Source organism: Apium graveolens, chromosome 4, assembly GCF_009905375.1.
Source record: "Apium graveolens cultivar Ventura chromosome 4, ASM990537v1, whole genome shotgun sequence".
NCBI classification, from domain to species: domain Eukaryota; kingdom Viridiplantae; phylum Streptophyta; class Magnoliopsida; order Apiales; family Apiaceae; genus Apium; species Apium graveolens.
This window is the reverse complement of record NC_133650.1, coordinates 8856595-8870133: the sequence shown is the minus strand read 5'-3', so window position 1 is coordinate 8870133 and position 13539 is coordinate 8856595. Positions and strand designations below refer to the sequence as shown.

The following is a 13539-nucleotide window of genomic DNA, read 5'->3' as shown; positions in this document are numbered from 1 at the left end:
GTCACATACTACACTTATTTTTTAATCTATATCATTTAATCTTTCAAGATGAGTTTTATGAATATATCCAATTTTATTCTAAATTGTTGTGACATTTGAAACTTTAGAAATCGTACATTACTTTTTAAACTGTCGATGTCAAAATTTTATAATGTTGGGGTGTTTTACTTAGATTTGATTTATGTAAATTATAAGTTATTTAATTGTGTTTATGAAAATGTGAAAAACTGGAGAAAAATATATCATTATAACAATTTTTGATTATTTTCCATACGAAAAACTAGGTGTTAAATTTAGAAAAATAAAAAACAATTCTAAAATAATTAAATTTATTAATAAATGGTGAAAATGTACTAATAAAAATATTTAAATGATTAATAATAATTTTTTATTTATAATATTTATAAACTTTTCCGGGCCGACTCGAGTTATTGAATTCGAGCCGAGTCTGAGCTAAACGTGTCGTGTCCGAGCTGAAAAGACTAAATGCTCGGCTCGGCTCATTGACTCATCTGAGCCAATTTTTATGTTCAAGATGACATGTTTAGTCGAGATAAGTTCACTTAAATGACATGTGTAAAATATAAGGAACGACTCTATTTATTTACAGTCCTGAGTAAAATACAAGGACATGTGTGAGAGTGGGATGGTTTAAGAAAAGTTGGGGTGAAATTGGGACTTGGATCGGTTTTCAAAAATGGCTAGGAATTTGACCCTGGTTGTCATATATAATATTAGAGACGACTCTTGAAAGCTTTATTCGTAGAGTTGCCAGAGGTGTAGACACGAAAGGTGGTGGTATTATCCTATAATGAACAGAGATCCGGAGTTGGGGACACGAAGCCAACCAGTATTATCCAACAATGGCTATAGAAGTACGATCTTGGTCCTAGTGGCTGTCTTCAGGCCTGACGAGGACGTCAAGGGAGTTTAAGTGGTGGAGTTTGTAACACCACAGTCCCACATCGAGGAGATTTGAGACCTTTATTTAGTTTATAAGACAAAGTACTATTATTATGTGCACCAAAAAATCATGATCTTTTGGGGGCATGTGATGGGCTTGTTGTTTACCCATCTTGGCTGCATTTGGTCCAGTATGCTTTGACTTATTTCGGACTCAGAATCGGGACTTGACCTGATTTTTTAAAAAGGTCGGGATTTGACCCGGGTTGCCACAGAGATGATCCAGAGCCTCTTTCATTCAGGGATTCAAGACTCGAACTCTCGAATAATAAATGCTTTTCCAGTGAAAGAAAATCTATTTCATGATAAGGACGTGTGTGAGAGCGGTAAGGATCAAAAAATGTTGCGGTGAGTTCGTAGCAATACGAAAATTTTAGGGTGGGTTGAGAGTTGGTGGTTGGAGGTAGTATATGTGTGATAGGTTGAGTTGAATCTTGAACTGACAGTGGATTTAAATAAAAATAAGGCTAAAATGGATGAAAAAAGAGAAGAAATGGGTTCATTGGCACGTACAGAGATAAATGTGTGTTAAGGATTGGTGGCGGAACAGTTGTGATCGACGTTTGAATGGTAAGGCCTGAAAATACCTAATTCTAAAAGGCGTAAAGAAAGAAGTGTCATTGAAAGTTTAGTTACCCCTCTCAAGTTTTGTCCGATATATGTTGACATATTAATTAAAGAAACTCACCTAAAATCACTGGGTTGACAACTTTAGAAACAATTATCCATCACGTTAGTTTAAATGAAAGTTTAGTCATTTTTATGCAGAAAAATATATTGTTACAGCGTGCATAATCTGGCTTCTAGCTTTAAACAATATTTTTCTTCATAACATATTTTAACTTAATATATATATATACAAATTTTTAGTTTAAAGTTAAAAGTCATTTTAAGCTGAGGGTTTAAATCCACAAATAACATGTTTGTTGATATACTTGGGAAAAAAGCAAAGATAGCTTCAATTGGGTTCACGAAAGGCTAGAAAAAAAATTTGGTACAGGAGCATGGTGGCAAAAGTTCCCACTGAATAAGCTCTCATCTATTCACACCACTGTTTCAGATCATGATCCTATATTAATTGATCTTTTGAATGTGTCTTTCTCAAGAAAGCAATTCCGGTTCAAATTTGAAAATACGTGGTTGAAAGAGCCTACGTTCAATGATGAAGTCTCTATTTATTGGAGGAATATGCCAGCTTTGCACCTTCTCCCTAAGCTGGTCTATGTTTCTACTTTTATGGCCAAATGGGGTCGTAACTTCTTTCACAAATTTCGTGATAAGGTTAAGAAACAAAAGGAGTTAGTTAATGCTTTAGTGGATAAAACTGATGAGGCCAGTGTTCAAACTTACTTCGTGGAGAGTGATAAGCTTAATGACATTTTGATGCACGAGGAAATTTAATGGAAGCAGCGGGAGAAAGATTTATGGCTAGCTGAGGGTGATTACAATTCTAAGTTTTTTCATGCTTCTGCATCCATGAGAAAAAAAAATCACATAGCTTTCCTCCAAGATGATAATGGAGCGTCTGTCTCAGATCATGATGGTATGTGCTCAATTGTGAAGGACTATCTCCTTACTGTGTTTGTAGGGGACTGGAATATTTTTCCAGCAAAAAAAGTGATATAGAGATTGTCATTACTTCTTAACAGAATGTTGATCTTATAAAAGATCTCTCTTATGAGGAATTCTCGGTAGCTGTGAAGTATATGCATCCGAACAAAGCTTCAGGTCCGGATGGTCTTAATCCAACTTTTTTTCTACACTTTTGGTCTTTAATGGGATAGGCAGTCTTCAAATGCTGTAAGGCGTGGCCGCAAGTATGTTCATTTCCAGCAAATTTAAACAACATTAATGTCATTCATATTCCAAAGAAAGAAGGTGTTGACAGTATGAAAGATCTACTCCTCATTGCTCTTTGTAATATGCTTTACAAAATTGTGGCTAAAGTTCTAGCAAACCGTTTAAAAAAGCATCCTCCATAATGTGATTTCATAATTTCAGTCAATATTTGTCCCATGACGCAGCATCTCTGACAATATATTGGTAGCATTTGAAGTTCTCCATTACATGAAAAGGAAGAATAGTGGGTCTGACGATGAAGTTGCTTTAAAGTTGGGTGTTAGTAAAGCCTACGGTCGAGTAGACTCGAATTTTTTGAAAAATCGAGTACAGAGGATGGGTTTTTCTAGCAAGTGCATTCAGTGGATGCTTCTGTGTGTTACAACAGTGTCTTATAGCCTCTGTTTCAATGGGTCAAATATAGAGTCAGTAACTCCTAAGAGAGGTCTCCGACAAGGAGACCATCTCCCCCCTTACTTATTCCTCCTATGTGTCGAAGGTTTGTCATAATCTATCTTAAGAGTTGTAAATGATGGGAGACTTCACGGTTGTAAGATCAGTTCCTCTAATCCTGTTGTATCTCATCTCCTCTTCGCGGATAATAGTTTTATATTTTTCAGGGCTTCAAGAGAAGAAACTTTGGTTATTAAGGAATTTTTTGAATGGTTATGAGAAGCAATCTGGCCAGTCAATATATTTTTCCAAGTCTGGCATTTATTTTAGTGTCAATGTGCGGCTGGACAAACAGGAGAAGCTTAAGGATATACTTTTGTTAGGTATGAAGTGCAACACAAAGGGGGGTGAATATGATTTCTTGTTTTCTTGATAAATCTTTGAATGCTTGTGGCTCTTGGAACTTAACAACTAGATAAATTTTTAGTGATAAAGAATTAACTGTAAAGACACAAGTAATTTATCAAAAAAACACTTGATTTGTATTGAATCAAATTTGTTTGTGCTACAAATCTGTGTTTTAAAAAAATAAGAACTCAGCTACTTCTCTTGAGAGAATACAAGATTTTTTAAATCTGTTTGTTACTTTTAAACCAAGGACCCGTGACATATTTTATAGATCAATATGCACGGTTTACATATCTTGTACTAAAATAGACTAGCACATTTTCTAAAGCTCGTTTGTCTGTTTCTATTTCTAGTGTAGCATTTCTGTGTAGAATCTACTAGGTCTGTGACCCTCATTTATCCAGTTCATCTTGGCCCTTGATCTTGCATTCTTCAATCTGCATTTATAGGCTTTCCAATTCAGTGATAGAATTATTTGTTGACTGATAATCTTGGATCTTCAAGTTGTCTGTATCTAAATTTTGAAGTTGTTTGTCGAGATCTCTTTTATTGTATAGAGATGTCACATATCGATAAGTAAAATGACTTATCGATATCTCTACTACTTGATAGGTGTTATGGCTTGTCGAGGTCTTCAGTTCTCTACAAGTAAAATAACTTGTCGATATCTCTTATTCTCTATATACACTTTTTGACTTTTCTGTACAAGTAGAATGACTTGTCGATATCTCTATTTCTCTACAGGTCTATTTTGATTTATCGATATCTCCAGTTCTCTACATAAACTTTTGACTTGTCGATATCTTTTGGGACTTCTCTACAAGCTATTTTGACTTCTCGACATACATCTATATATTCTTTGATTTGTAACTTGTCGATATCTAGTTTAGAACATTTTTTCTAGAACTACATTATTCAACTACATGCTTCTTCACTTCTCTCTGAGGCATGATCAGGATTGATCTTCTTACAGAGTTTATTCCTTAACTTGATGGATGTTCATAAAAAAATCCTCTAGTCTAATCTAATTAGCATTTTTACAGATTCAAAAAATACAAATACAAAATAAAATAAGATTATCATACAACTGATTCTTAGGGTTTTCAAGTGACTTAGTCTTGTTATATACATACATGCCTTGCACGAAAACTTTTGGTGAGGATTGACCTGAGCAACACAAAATACCTGGGACTACTTGCACTAATATGTCGTTCTAAAGAAGCTGTCTTTAACTTTGTGAAAGACAAGGGCGAATGGGGTTCATAAACCTATATGGTTTCAATTTGGCCCTTTTAGGGAAACATTGCTGGAATTTTGTGAATAGACAAAATGCTTTAGTTTCAAGAGTTTACAAGGTCGGATACTTTCTGAGCACAAGCTTTTTTTAAGCCAAGAGAGAAGGTGGTCCCAGTTTTATATGGTCTGGTATCTGGAAAGCAAAAGAAAAACTGAAGATTGGGGTTTTAGGGGATGTTCAGAAAATAGAAGCGTTCAAGGACTGCTGGTTGAGCAACAAACATGACTTCGGGGTTGATCTAGATCACCTCAATATATTGAGGTCTGACAGAGTATGTGAGTTAGTTATACGAGGTACTAAAATATGGGACGTAGATAAATTCAAGTCGCTTTTCAATGAAGTGATGCCAGAGTTATTTTAGCCGTAAGAATCTCTGAAATGATTTGTTGATATCTCTTATTATCTAGTATATGATAACAAATTTGAGGGATATCTCGATATCCCTCAAATTTAGTATATGATATATAGGAAAATTATCAGAAATATATATATTTTTAAATTTATTTTCAAAAATTATAGTAGCATTAATTCAAACTTACATTCAAGGACATTGTCTCTGGATTTCATTTCTTAAAATACGATTTGCAACTTTTGAAATTCAAAATTTTGTTTCAATTTATGAAAAAGTTGATTTATGTTGTATGAATTGCATTTGAAAATTGTAAACCCGAATCAATTATAAATCAACTTTCAAAAATTTAAAATAAAATAACATTTTAGATCAGAGAAATTACTGTTTCAAAAATAAAACTTAAGAAATCATATATTTAAAAAAATATTTTATATAGTGATATTTTTTAAAAATAAAAAATACAATAATACTAGTTTAAACTTAGATTCACAAACCATGTCTTTCGATTTCATTTCTAAAGATACAATTTGCAAATTTTACTATTCAAAATGTAATATTTGTAAAAACCCCGAAATTGAACTTTGGCAATGTTAGCGACATAAGTCACAAAACAACCGTGATATACGCTCATTCGAATCCCCCTAATATTTCTACTCCCTAGTTTAAAATTCGAAAAATTCGATGTTTTTGGTTTAGGCATTTGAAAATGAGGAAAATTTGAGTTGCTTTTCGGACTTGGAACCCTCCTACCAACAATCGTCCATTATACGTCGATGACCCACTCCCTCCCGTACATTACTATCAAAAAATCGATCATCAAGGTCATTTCGAATCCCATTTCAATTCTATTTTTCCCCTTCAATTTAATCAACTATTTAATTTGTTTTTTTATTTTTTATTTTCAAGGATCAGTGTATTTGTCTTGTTTGTATGTATAGTTCTGACATTTGTATGTATTTTTGTGTATTTCTTGATTTTTTCACCAGTAACTAATTGAGTGATTTAATTGTAACTTGAAGTTTACTAGTTTATATGTTGATGATTGTATGATTGATGTTATTTTAGCAATTTTTTTAGGGTTTTTAATGCTCTTGTTGAGTTGTTACTGTTATGGAATGAAGTTTACATGATTTCGTATTTCTGTTTTGGTAATTTGGATGTTTAAAGTAGGGAGTGATTAGAATGTCGATATTATTGTCTCTCCTTTTTTGTTTATGTATTTGTCGCTATTTTAAGTAAAATGAGTTGAGGAGATTCGGTTTGGTGGTTGATTGTGTTTTTGTTGACTTATTTTATTCGAATCCCCCCATTTCTATACTATTTGATTATTATTTTTAATTTTAAGGATTAATATATTTGTCTTATTTGTATGTATTTGTGTGTATTGGTTGATGTTTAGTAATTAGTTAAGTGATTTAATTGTGTTTTTATACAACTAGACTTAATTGTAACTTGATGTTTACAAATACTAGTTTATATGTGGATGATTGTATGATTTATGTTGTTTTAGCGAATTTTTAGGGTTTTTGATGCTCTTGTTGGTTGTTACTGTTATGGAATGAAGTTTACATGATTTCGTATTTTCTGTTTTGGTAATTTGGATGTTTAAAGTAGGAAGAGATTAGAATGTCGATATTATTGTCTCCCCTTTTTTGTATGTATTTGTCGCTATTTTAAGTAAAATGAGTTGCGGAGATTCGGTTTGGTGGTTGATTGTGTTTTTGTTGACCTATTTTAAGGACATTGTTTGTTTATCATATATGAAGAATTTATAGTTGCGTTTTTCGGTATTTTGGATGTGTGGCACTGGGGCTGTTTCGTTGATTTGGTGTTTTGCGATTTTAGCGTTGTTATATTATGGTTATGTTGATGATCATGGACTGTTCTGGAATGATTTTTACTCGATTTTTTATTTTTGGTTAGGTGATATAGATATTATACAGTATGGACAGACTAAAAATGTTGATATTTTTATTTCTTGTTTTGCTTATGTTGTTATCACAATTTCAGGTGAAATGAGTTGTGGAGATTTGACTTTATTGATTCTGTCCTTTTTACTTTATTTCAGGTAATGACATATTTTATAGATCAACATGCATGGTTTACAGATCTTGTACTAAAATAGACTAACACATTTTCTAAAGCTCATTTGTGTATTTTTATTTCTAGTGCAACATATCTGTGTAGAATCTACTAGGTTTGTGACCCTCCTTTATCCAGTTCATCTTGGCCCTTGATCTTGCATTCTTCAGGCTGCATTTGTAGGCTTTCCAATTCAGTGATAGAATTATTTGTTGACTGATAATCTTGGATTTTCAAGTTGTCTGTATCTAAATTCTGAAGTTGTTTGTCGAGATCTCTTTTATTGTGTAGATATGTCACATATCGATAAGTAAAATGACTTATCGATATCTCTACTTCTTGATAGGTGTTATGGTTTGTCGAGGTCTTCAGTTCTCTACAAGTAAAATGACTTGTCAATATATCTTGTTCTCTATATAAGCTTTTTGACTATTCAGTACAAGTAGAATGACTTGTCGATATCTCTAGTTCTCTACAGGTATAATTTGATTTATCGATATCTCCAATTCTCTACATAAACTTTTGACTTGTCGATATCTCTTGGGACTTCTCTACAAGCTATTTTGACTTCTCGACATACATCTATATATTCTTTGATTTGTAACTTGTCGATATATGGCTTAGAATATTTTTTCCTAGAACAACGTTATTCAACTACATGCTTCTTCACTTCTCTCTGAGACATGATCAGGATTGATCTTCTTACAGAGTTCATTCCTTAGCTTGATGGATGTTCATAAAAAAATCTTCAAGTCTAATCTAATTAGCATTTTTACAGTTTCAAAAAATACAAATATAAAAAAAATAAGATTATCATACAACTGATTATTAGGGTTGTCAAGTGACTTAGTCTTGTTATATACATGCATGCCTTGCACGAAACTTTTGATGAGGAATGACCTGAGCAACACAAAATACCTGAGACTACCTTCACTAATATGTCGTTCTAAAAAAATTGTCTTTAACATTGTGAAAGACAAGGGCGAATGGGGTTCATAAACCTACATGGTTTCAATTTGGCCCTTTTAGGGAAACATTGCTGGAATTTTGTGAATAGACAAAATGCTTTAGTTTCAAGAGTTTTCAAGGCCAGATACTTTCTGAGCACAAACTTTTTCCAAGCCAAGAGAGAAGGTGGTCCCAGTTTTATATGGTCTAGTATTTGGAAAGCAAAAGAAGAACTGAAGAATGGGGTTTTAGGGGATGTTCAGAAAATAAAAGCGTTCAAGGACTGCTGGTTGAGGGACAAACATGACTTCAGGGTTGATCTAGATCACCTCAATGTATTGAGGTCTGACAGAGTATGAGAGTTAATTATACGAGGTACTAAAATATGGGGCGCAGATAAAGTCAAGTCGCTTTTCAATGAAGTGATGCCAGAGTTATTCTAGCCGTAAGAATCCCTCGAATGACTTGTCGATATCTCTTATTATCTAGTATATGATAACAAATTTAAGGGATATCTCGATATCCCTCAAATTTAGTATATGATATATAGGAAAATTATTCGAAATATCTATATTTTTAAATTTATTTTCAAAAATTATAGTAGCATTAATTCAAACTTACATTCAAGGACACTGTCTCTGGATTTCATTTCTTAAAATATGATTTGCAACTTTTGAAATTCAAAATTTGTTTCAATTCTTGAAAAAGTTGATTTATGTTGTATAAATTGCATTTGAAATTTGTAAACCCGAATCAATTTTTATTCAACTTTCAAAAAAATAAAATAAAATAACATTTTAGATCTGTTTCAAAAATAAAACTTAAGAAATCATATATTTAAAAATTATTTTACATAGTAATATTTTTTAAAAATAAAAAATACAATAATACTAGTCTAAACATAGATTCACAAACCATGTCTTTCGATTTCATTTCTAAAAATACGATTTACAAATTTTGTGATTCAAAATGTAATATTTGTAAAAACCCCAAAATTGAACTTCTCCCTGGTTTAAAATTCGAAACATTCGATGTTTTTGATTTAGGCATTTGAAAATGAGGAAAATTCGAGTTGCTTTTCGTACTTGGAACCCTCCTACCAACAATCGTCCATTATACGTAGATGACCCACTACCTCCCGTACATTACTATCAAAAAATTGATCATCAAGGTCATTTCGAATCCCTCCATTTCTATACTATTTGATTTTTTTTTTTATTTTTAAGGATCAATATATGTGTCTTATTTGTATGTATCTGTGTGTATTGGTTGATGTTTAGTAATTAATTGAGTGATTTGATTGTGTTTTTATACAACTAGACTTAATTGTAACTTGATGTTTACTGATACTAGTTTATATGTGGATGATTGTATGATTGATGTTGTTTTAGCGATTTTTTTAGGGTTTTTGATGCTCTTGTTGAGTTGTTATTGTTATGGAATGAGGTTTACATGATTTTGTATTTCTGTTTTGGTAATTTGGATGTTTAAAGTAGGGAGAGATTAGAATGTCGATATTATTGTCCCTCCTTTTTTGTTTATGTATTTGTCGCTATTTTAAGTAAAATGAGTTGCGGAGATTCGGTTTGGTGGTTGATTGTGTTTTTGTTGACCTATTTTAAGGACATTGTTTGTTTACCATATATGAAGAAGTTATAGTTGCGTTTTTCGGTATTTTGGATGTGTGGCACTGGGGCTGTTTCGTTGATTTGGTGTTTTGCGATTTTAGCGTTATTATATTATGGTTATGTTGATGATCTTGGACTGTTCTGGAATGATTTTTACTCGATTTTTTATTTTTGGTTAGGTGATATAGATATTATACAGTATGGACAGACTAAAAATGTTGATATTTTTATTTCTTGTTTTGCTTATGTTGTTATCACAATTTCAGGTGAAATGAGTTGTGGAGATTTGACTTTATTGATTCTGTCCTTTTTTACTTTATTTAAGGAATTGATTTGTTATTACCGTATATGGATAGGTTATGGTCCTGTTTTTTGTTAATTTTGATTTGGAGCACTGGCATCGTTTTGGTGTCCTACTCGATATGCTTACATCATTTATAAATGACGTAGACTTAATTAATATAGATATTTAATGCTTAAAGTGAGTTGCGGAGATTCGGTTTGGTTGATTATGTTATTGCTGACTTATTTTAAGGACTTTGTTTGATTATCATGTACATATGAATAAGCTATAGCCTATAGTCCTGTTTTTCGTTAATTTGGATATGTGGCACTGGGACCGTTTAGTTAATTTGTTGTTTTCCGATTCTTGTGTTATATTATGGTTTTGTTGATGCTCACTGTTCTGGAATGATTTTTACTTGATTTTATATTATTATATTTAGGTAATATAGATATTTTTACCATGGTCAGTAGAGAGAGACCTAAATGTCGATATTCGTCTCTTGTTTAGCTTACGTTGCTATAGCAATATTAAGTAAAATGAGTTGTGGAGATTCGATTTCGTCGATTTTGTTTTTTCCATTTAAGGACTTGATTTGTTTTTATGTATATGAATAGTTTTAGTCCTGTTTTCCCTTATTTTGGATGTGTGGCGCTGACACGGTTTTGGTGTCTTAGGATGCTTTCAGTTATTTATAAATGATGTGAACTTTTTAAAGTGAACTTTTCTAAACTGATACCTCGATGTTTTATTTTATTGTGTATGAAATTTTTGTATCTGGTAGAAGAGTTGTGTCTTGGTAAAGATATTGTTTTGAGCATTTGTTTCAATATCTATAATTATCCTGTTGCGGTTAAAGTCATGCTGATGATATAACGTTGTAGCTTGTTTATCACTGTCATTTTGCCCATGCAGCGATCTTACAGAAAACTGAGCTTCCATTGGAGGAAAAGTATAGCCTTCTAGGTGGGATTCCGTGGTGTAGGGTTCTTGCTGCTCAGAATGATAAAAACTGCCATGAGAATGTGCTAAAATGGGATGATTCTGCTGCCAAAGAAGCACTTTCTAATGCACATGAGCGCTTGTTTGCCATGATTAATAGCGTGCCTTGTGAGCATCCCTTGCCTGATCCGGATATGTATATCGATAATATTGATTGGAACCTAGAGATTGATCCTGGCTTGATATTAGAGATGGAGAAGGAAAACCGCTATCCAGATGAAGCTGAAAACTCAACCAATAATAAGATATCAGGTTGTAATGATAAGAAGAAAAGTGCTGTTGATAACCCTTCGGAATATCCTCGCTTGGAAGATAATGTGGATGTAAAAGTTTTAGCAGGGAGCTGGAATAAATGTGGCGATTCTCTAGATTTGAAGAATACTATGAATTCGTTGGAGAAGATCGGTAATGAGGCTTTAAAGGACAAGAAACTTAACGAGTCTAGCAATGTGTTAGATCCTGGTGGAACTTCAAATTGCAGGCAATTGACAAATTGTGGAAACAATTCCCAGAACTCAAAATGGCCAACCAGTCAAAATAAAGACATTAAAAAAATTGACTCTGGAATGCATTCTCGTGCTTGTTGCAAAAGAGAAGAAGATCAAGATAATACACAGTGGCGTAAAATCCGGAAACAAGGAGCTGACTCTGAATCACAGCAGTTTTTGGGGAGGAGAAGACCACAGACCAGATATAACCTGAGGCCACTTAATCAAAATAACGACATTGAAAAAGTTGACTCCGGAATGCATTCCCGTGCTGGTCTCAAAAGAGAAGAATGTAAAGAAGATAAGAAGAGGCGTAAAATCCAGAAACAAGGTGCCGACCCTGAATCACAGCAATTTTTTGGGAAGGGAAGACCACAGACCCGATATAACCTGAGGTCGTGTAATCATTAGAATATACTATGTCAGGCACAGTGGTAATTTTGAATGAAGGTTAGACTAGATCAGACTGTACTGTACCCTTTTGTCGCAATAGGAGTATGTGAGTATCTTATAGATTTTGAACCGACAAGTAAATATGTTACTTGTTTAGCACTTTGGTTTCTCTTTCGGTAATGTTCTGCCCTCTTGTACTGTAATTAGATTTTTGGGGATGATATTGCTATGTTTTCCTTTTATCAGGAAAGAAAACCTTAAATGACCATCATGCTATCAATTTTCTGAGTTTTGCTATAATGCTATTGAATGTGCATGCATTTAGTAAACATGATTTATCTTTTTCTTGCTTGTTGGAAATGCTTGTTTAAATGGATGCCACTAGCTTGACTGTTGATTATAAACATATATTTGCACTAGACAATTTTTTTTTAAAAAAAAAAAATTGTACTAGTAAAAAGAAGGCGCACATTTGATATTTAGTGTATATATATATGTATATTATATATTTTTAAAAATTTAATTATTTATTTATTCCGTGTACTTTCGTTCCGTGTCGTGTATCTATATTGAAAATTCAAACCCGACACTAATTATATTCGTATTTTTTAGTGTTCGTGTACTTTCGTGTTCGTGTACCAAATTTTCGAACTCAAACACTAATTATTCGTGTCGTTTCGTACGGTGTTCACGTGTCATATACCAGTATTGTCAGGTATAGTTCAAATAGATCACCCGAAATCCCGAATTAAATATAAATTGCAATAAACTTATGGAGCTCCTTCCAGGACTCTGGTTATGATCGGAATGATAAATAGTGACGGTTGCGGAAAGTGGATAAACTCGGGAACGCCGGTTATCTTTTATTTTGAATCACTTTACGAGCAGTGAATAAGTTTAGAGAACTTTTATTGAACTTACGAAGCAGCAAAAATAATACAGTAATTCATATTTTTCTTCCAAAATTATGCCATTTTGTGTTTGTACATGAACAATAAATCCAAATTGTAAAATGATACTTTTATATATTTGATTAAAACAGTTCGAAACTCAACACATGTTATTGTCTTCAACCCTTTTCCCGGATCAGCTCTCTTTCGTTTTACAGGCCTTTAGTTTCCCGCGCTTGTCATTTGTTTGCAGTTTGGGCCGCTAATTGGGCTATACTTCTATCTTTGGGCCTCTTAAGTAACATTCACAACGCGAATTAAAATAATGGTCTTGACCAGTTTCTTTCACGCGAATAAAAAAAATACTTTTACTTCTATTATAAAATGTAAAAATAAAAAAAATGGTATTTAGTAAAATTTGTTTGAAAAACAGTTTTTAGATAATTATTTGTCAGCATAAATCAGCATAAAATTCGGGGATTCACTCTAATTAATTAATTTATAATAAATGAGCATAAAATACGTAAAATTTGAGATGTGGTACGTTTAACATTATTTAATTAGTAAAAATAT

At 32.7% G+C, this 13539-nt stretch overlaps 2 protein-coding genes across 2 annotated transcripts; both read left to right on the top strand.

Annotated features, from left to right (window-relative positions):
* Positions 1 to 2479: 2479 nt before the first annotated feature.
* LOC141718290 (uncharacterized) lies at positions 2480 to 8641 on the top strand. Its single transcript, XM_074520675.1, has 7 exons — positions 2480 to 2506; positions 2613 to 2665; positions 2748 to 2780; positions 2988 to 3301; positions 3423 to 3578; positions 7263 to 7320; positions 8311 to 8641. The coding sequence occupies exons 1-7, from the start codon at positions 2480 to 2482 to the stop codon at positions 8639 to 8641; spliced, it is 972 nt and encodes a 323-aa protein (XP_074376776.1).
* A 634-nt stretch (positions 8642 to 9275) lies between these two features.
* Positions 9276 to 12376, top strand: LOC141717677 (uncharacterized). The gene is made up of 2 exons (XM_074519853.1): positions 9276 to 9453; positions 11109 to 12376. The coding sequence occupies exons 1-2, from the start codon at positions 9339 to 9341 to the stop codon at positions 12092 to 12094; spliced, it is 1101 nt and encodes a 366-aa protein (XP_074375954.1). The 5' UTR covers positions 9276 to 9338; the 3' UTR covers positions 12095 to 12376.
* The last annotated feature ends 1163 nt before the right edge of the window (positions 12377 to 13539 follow it).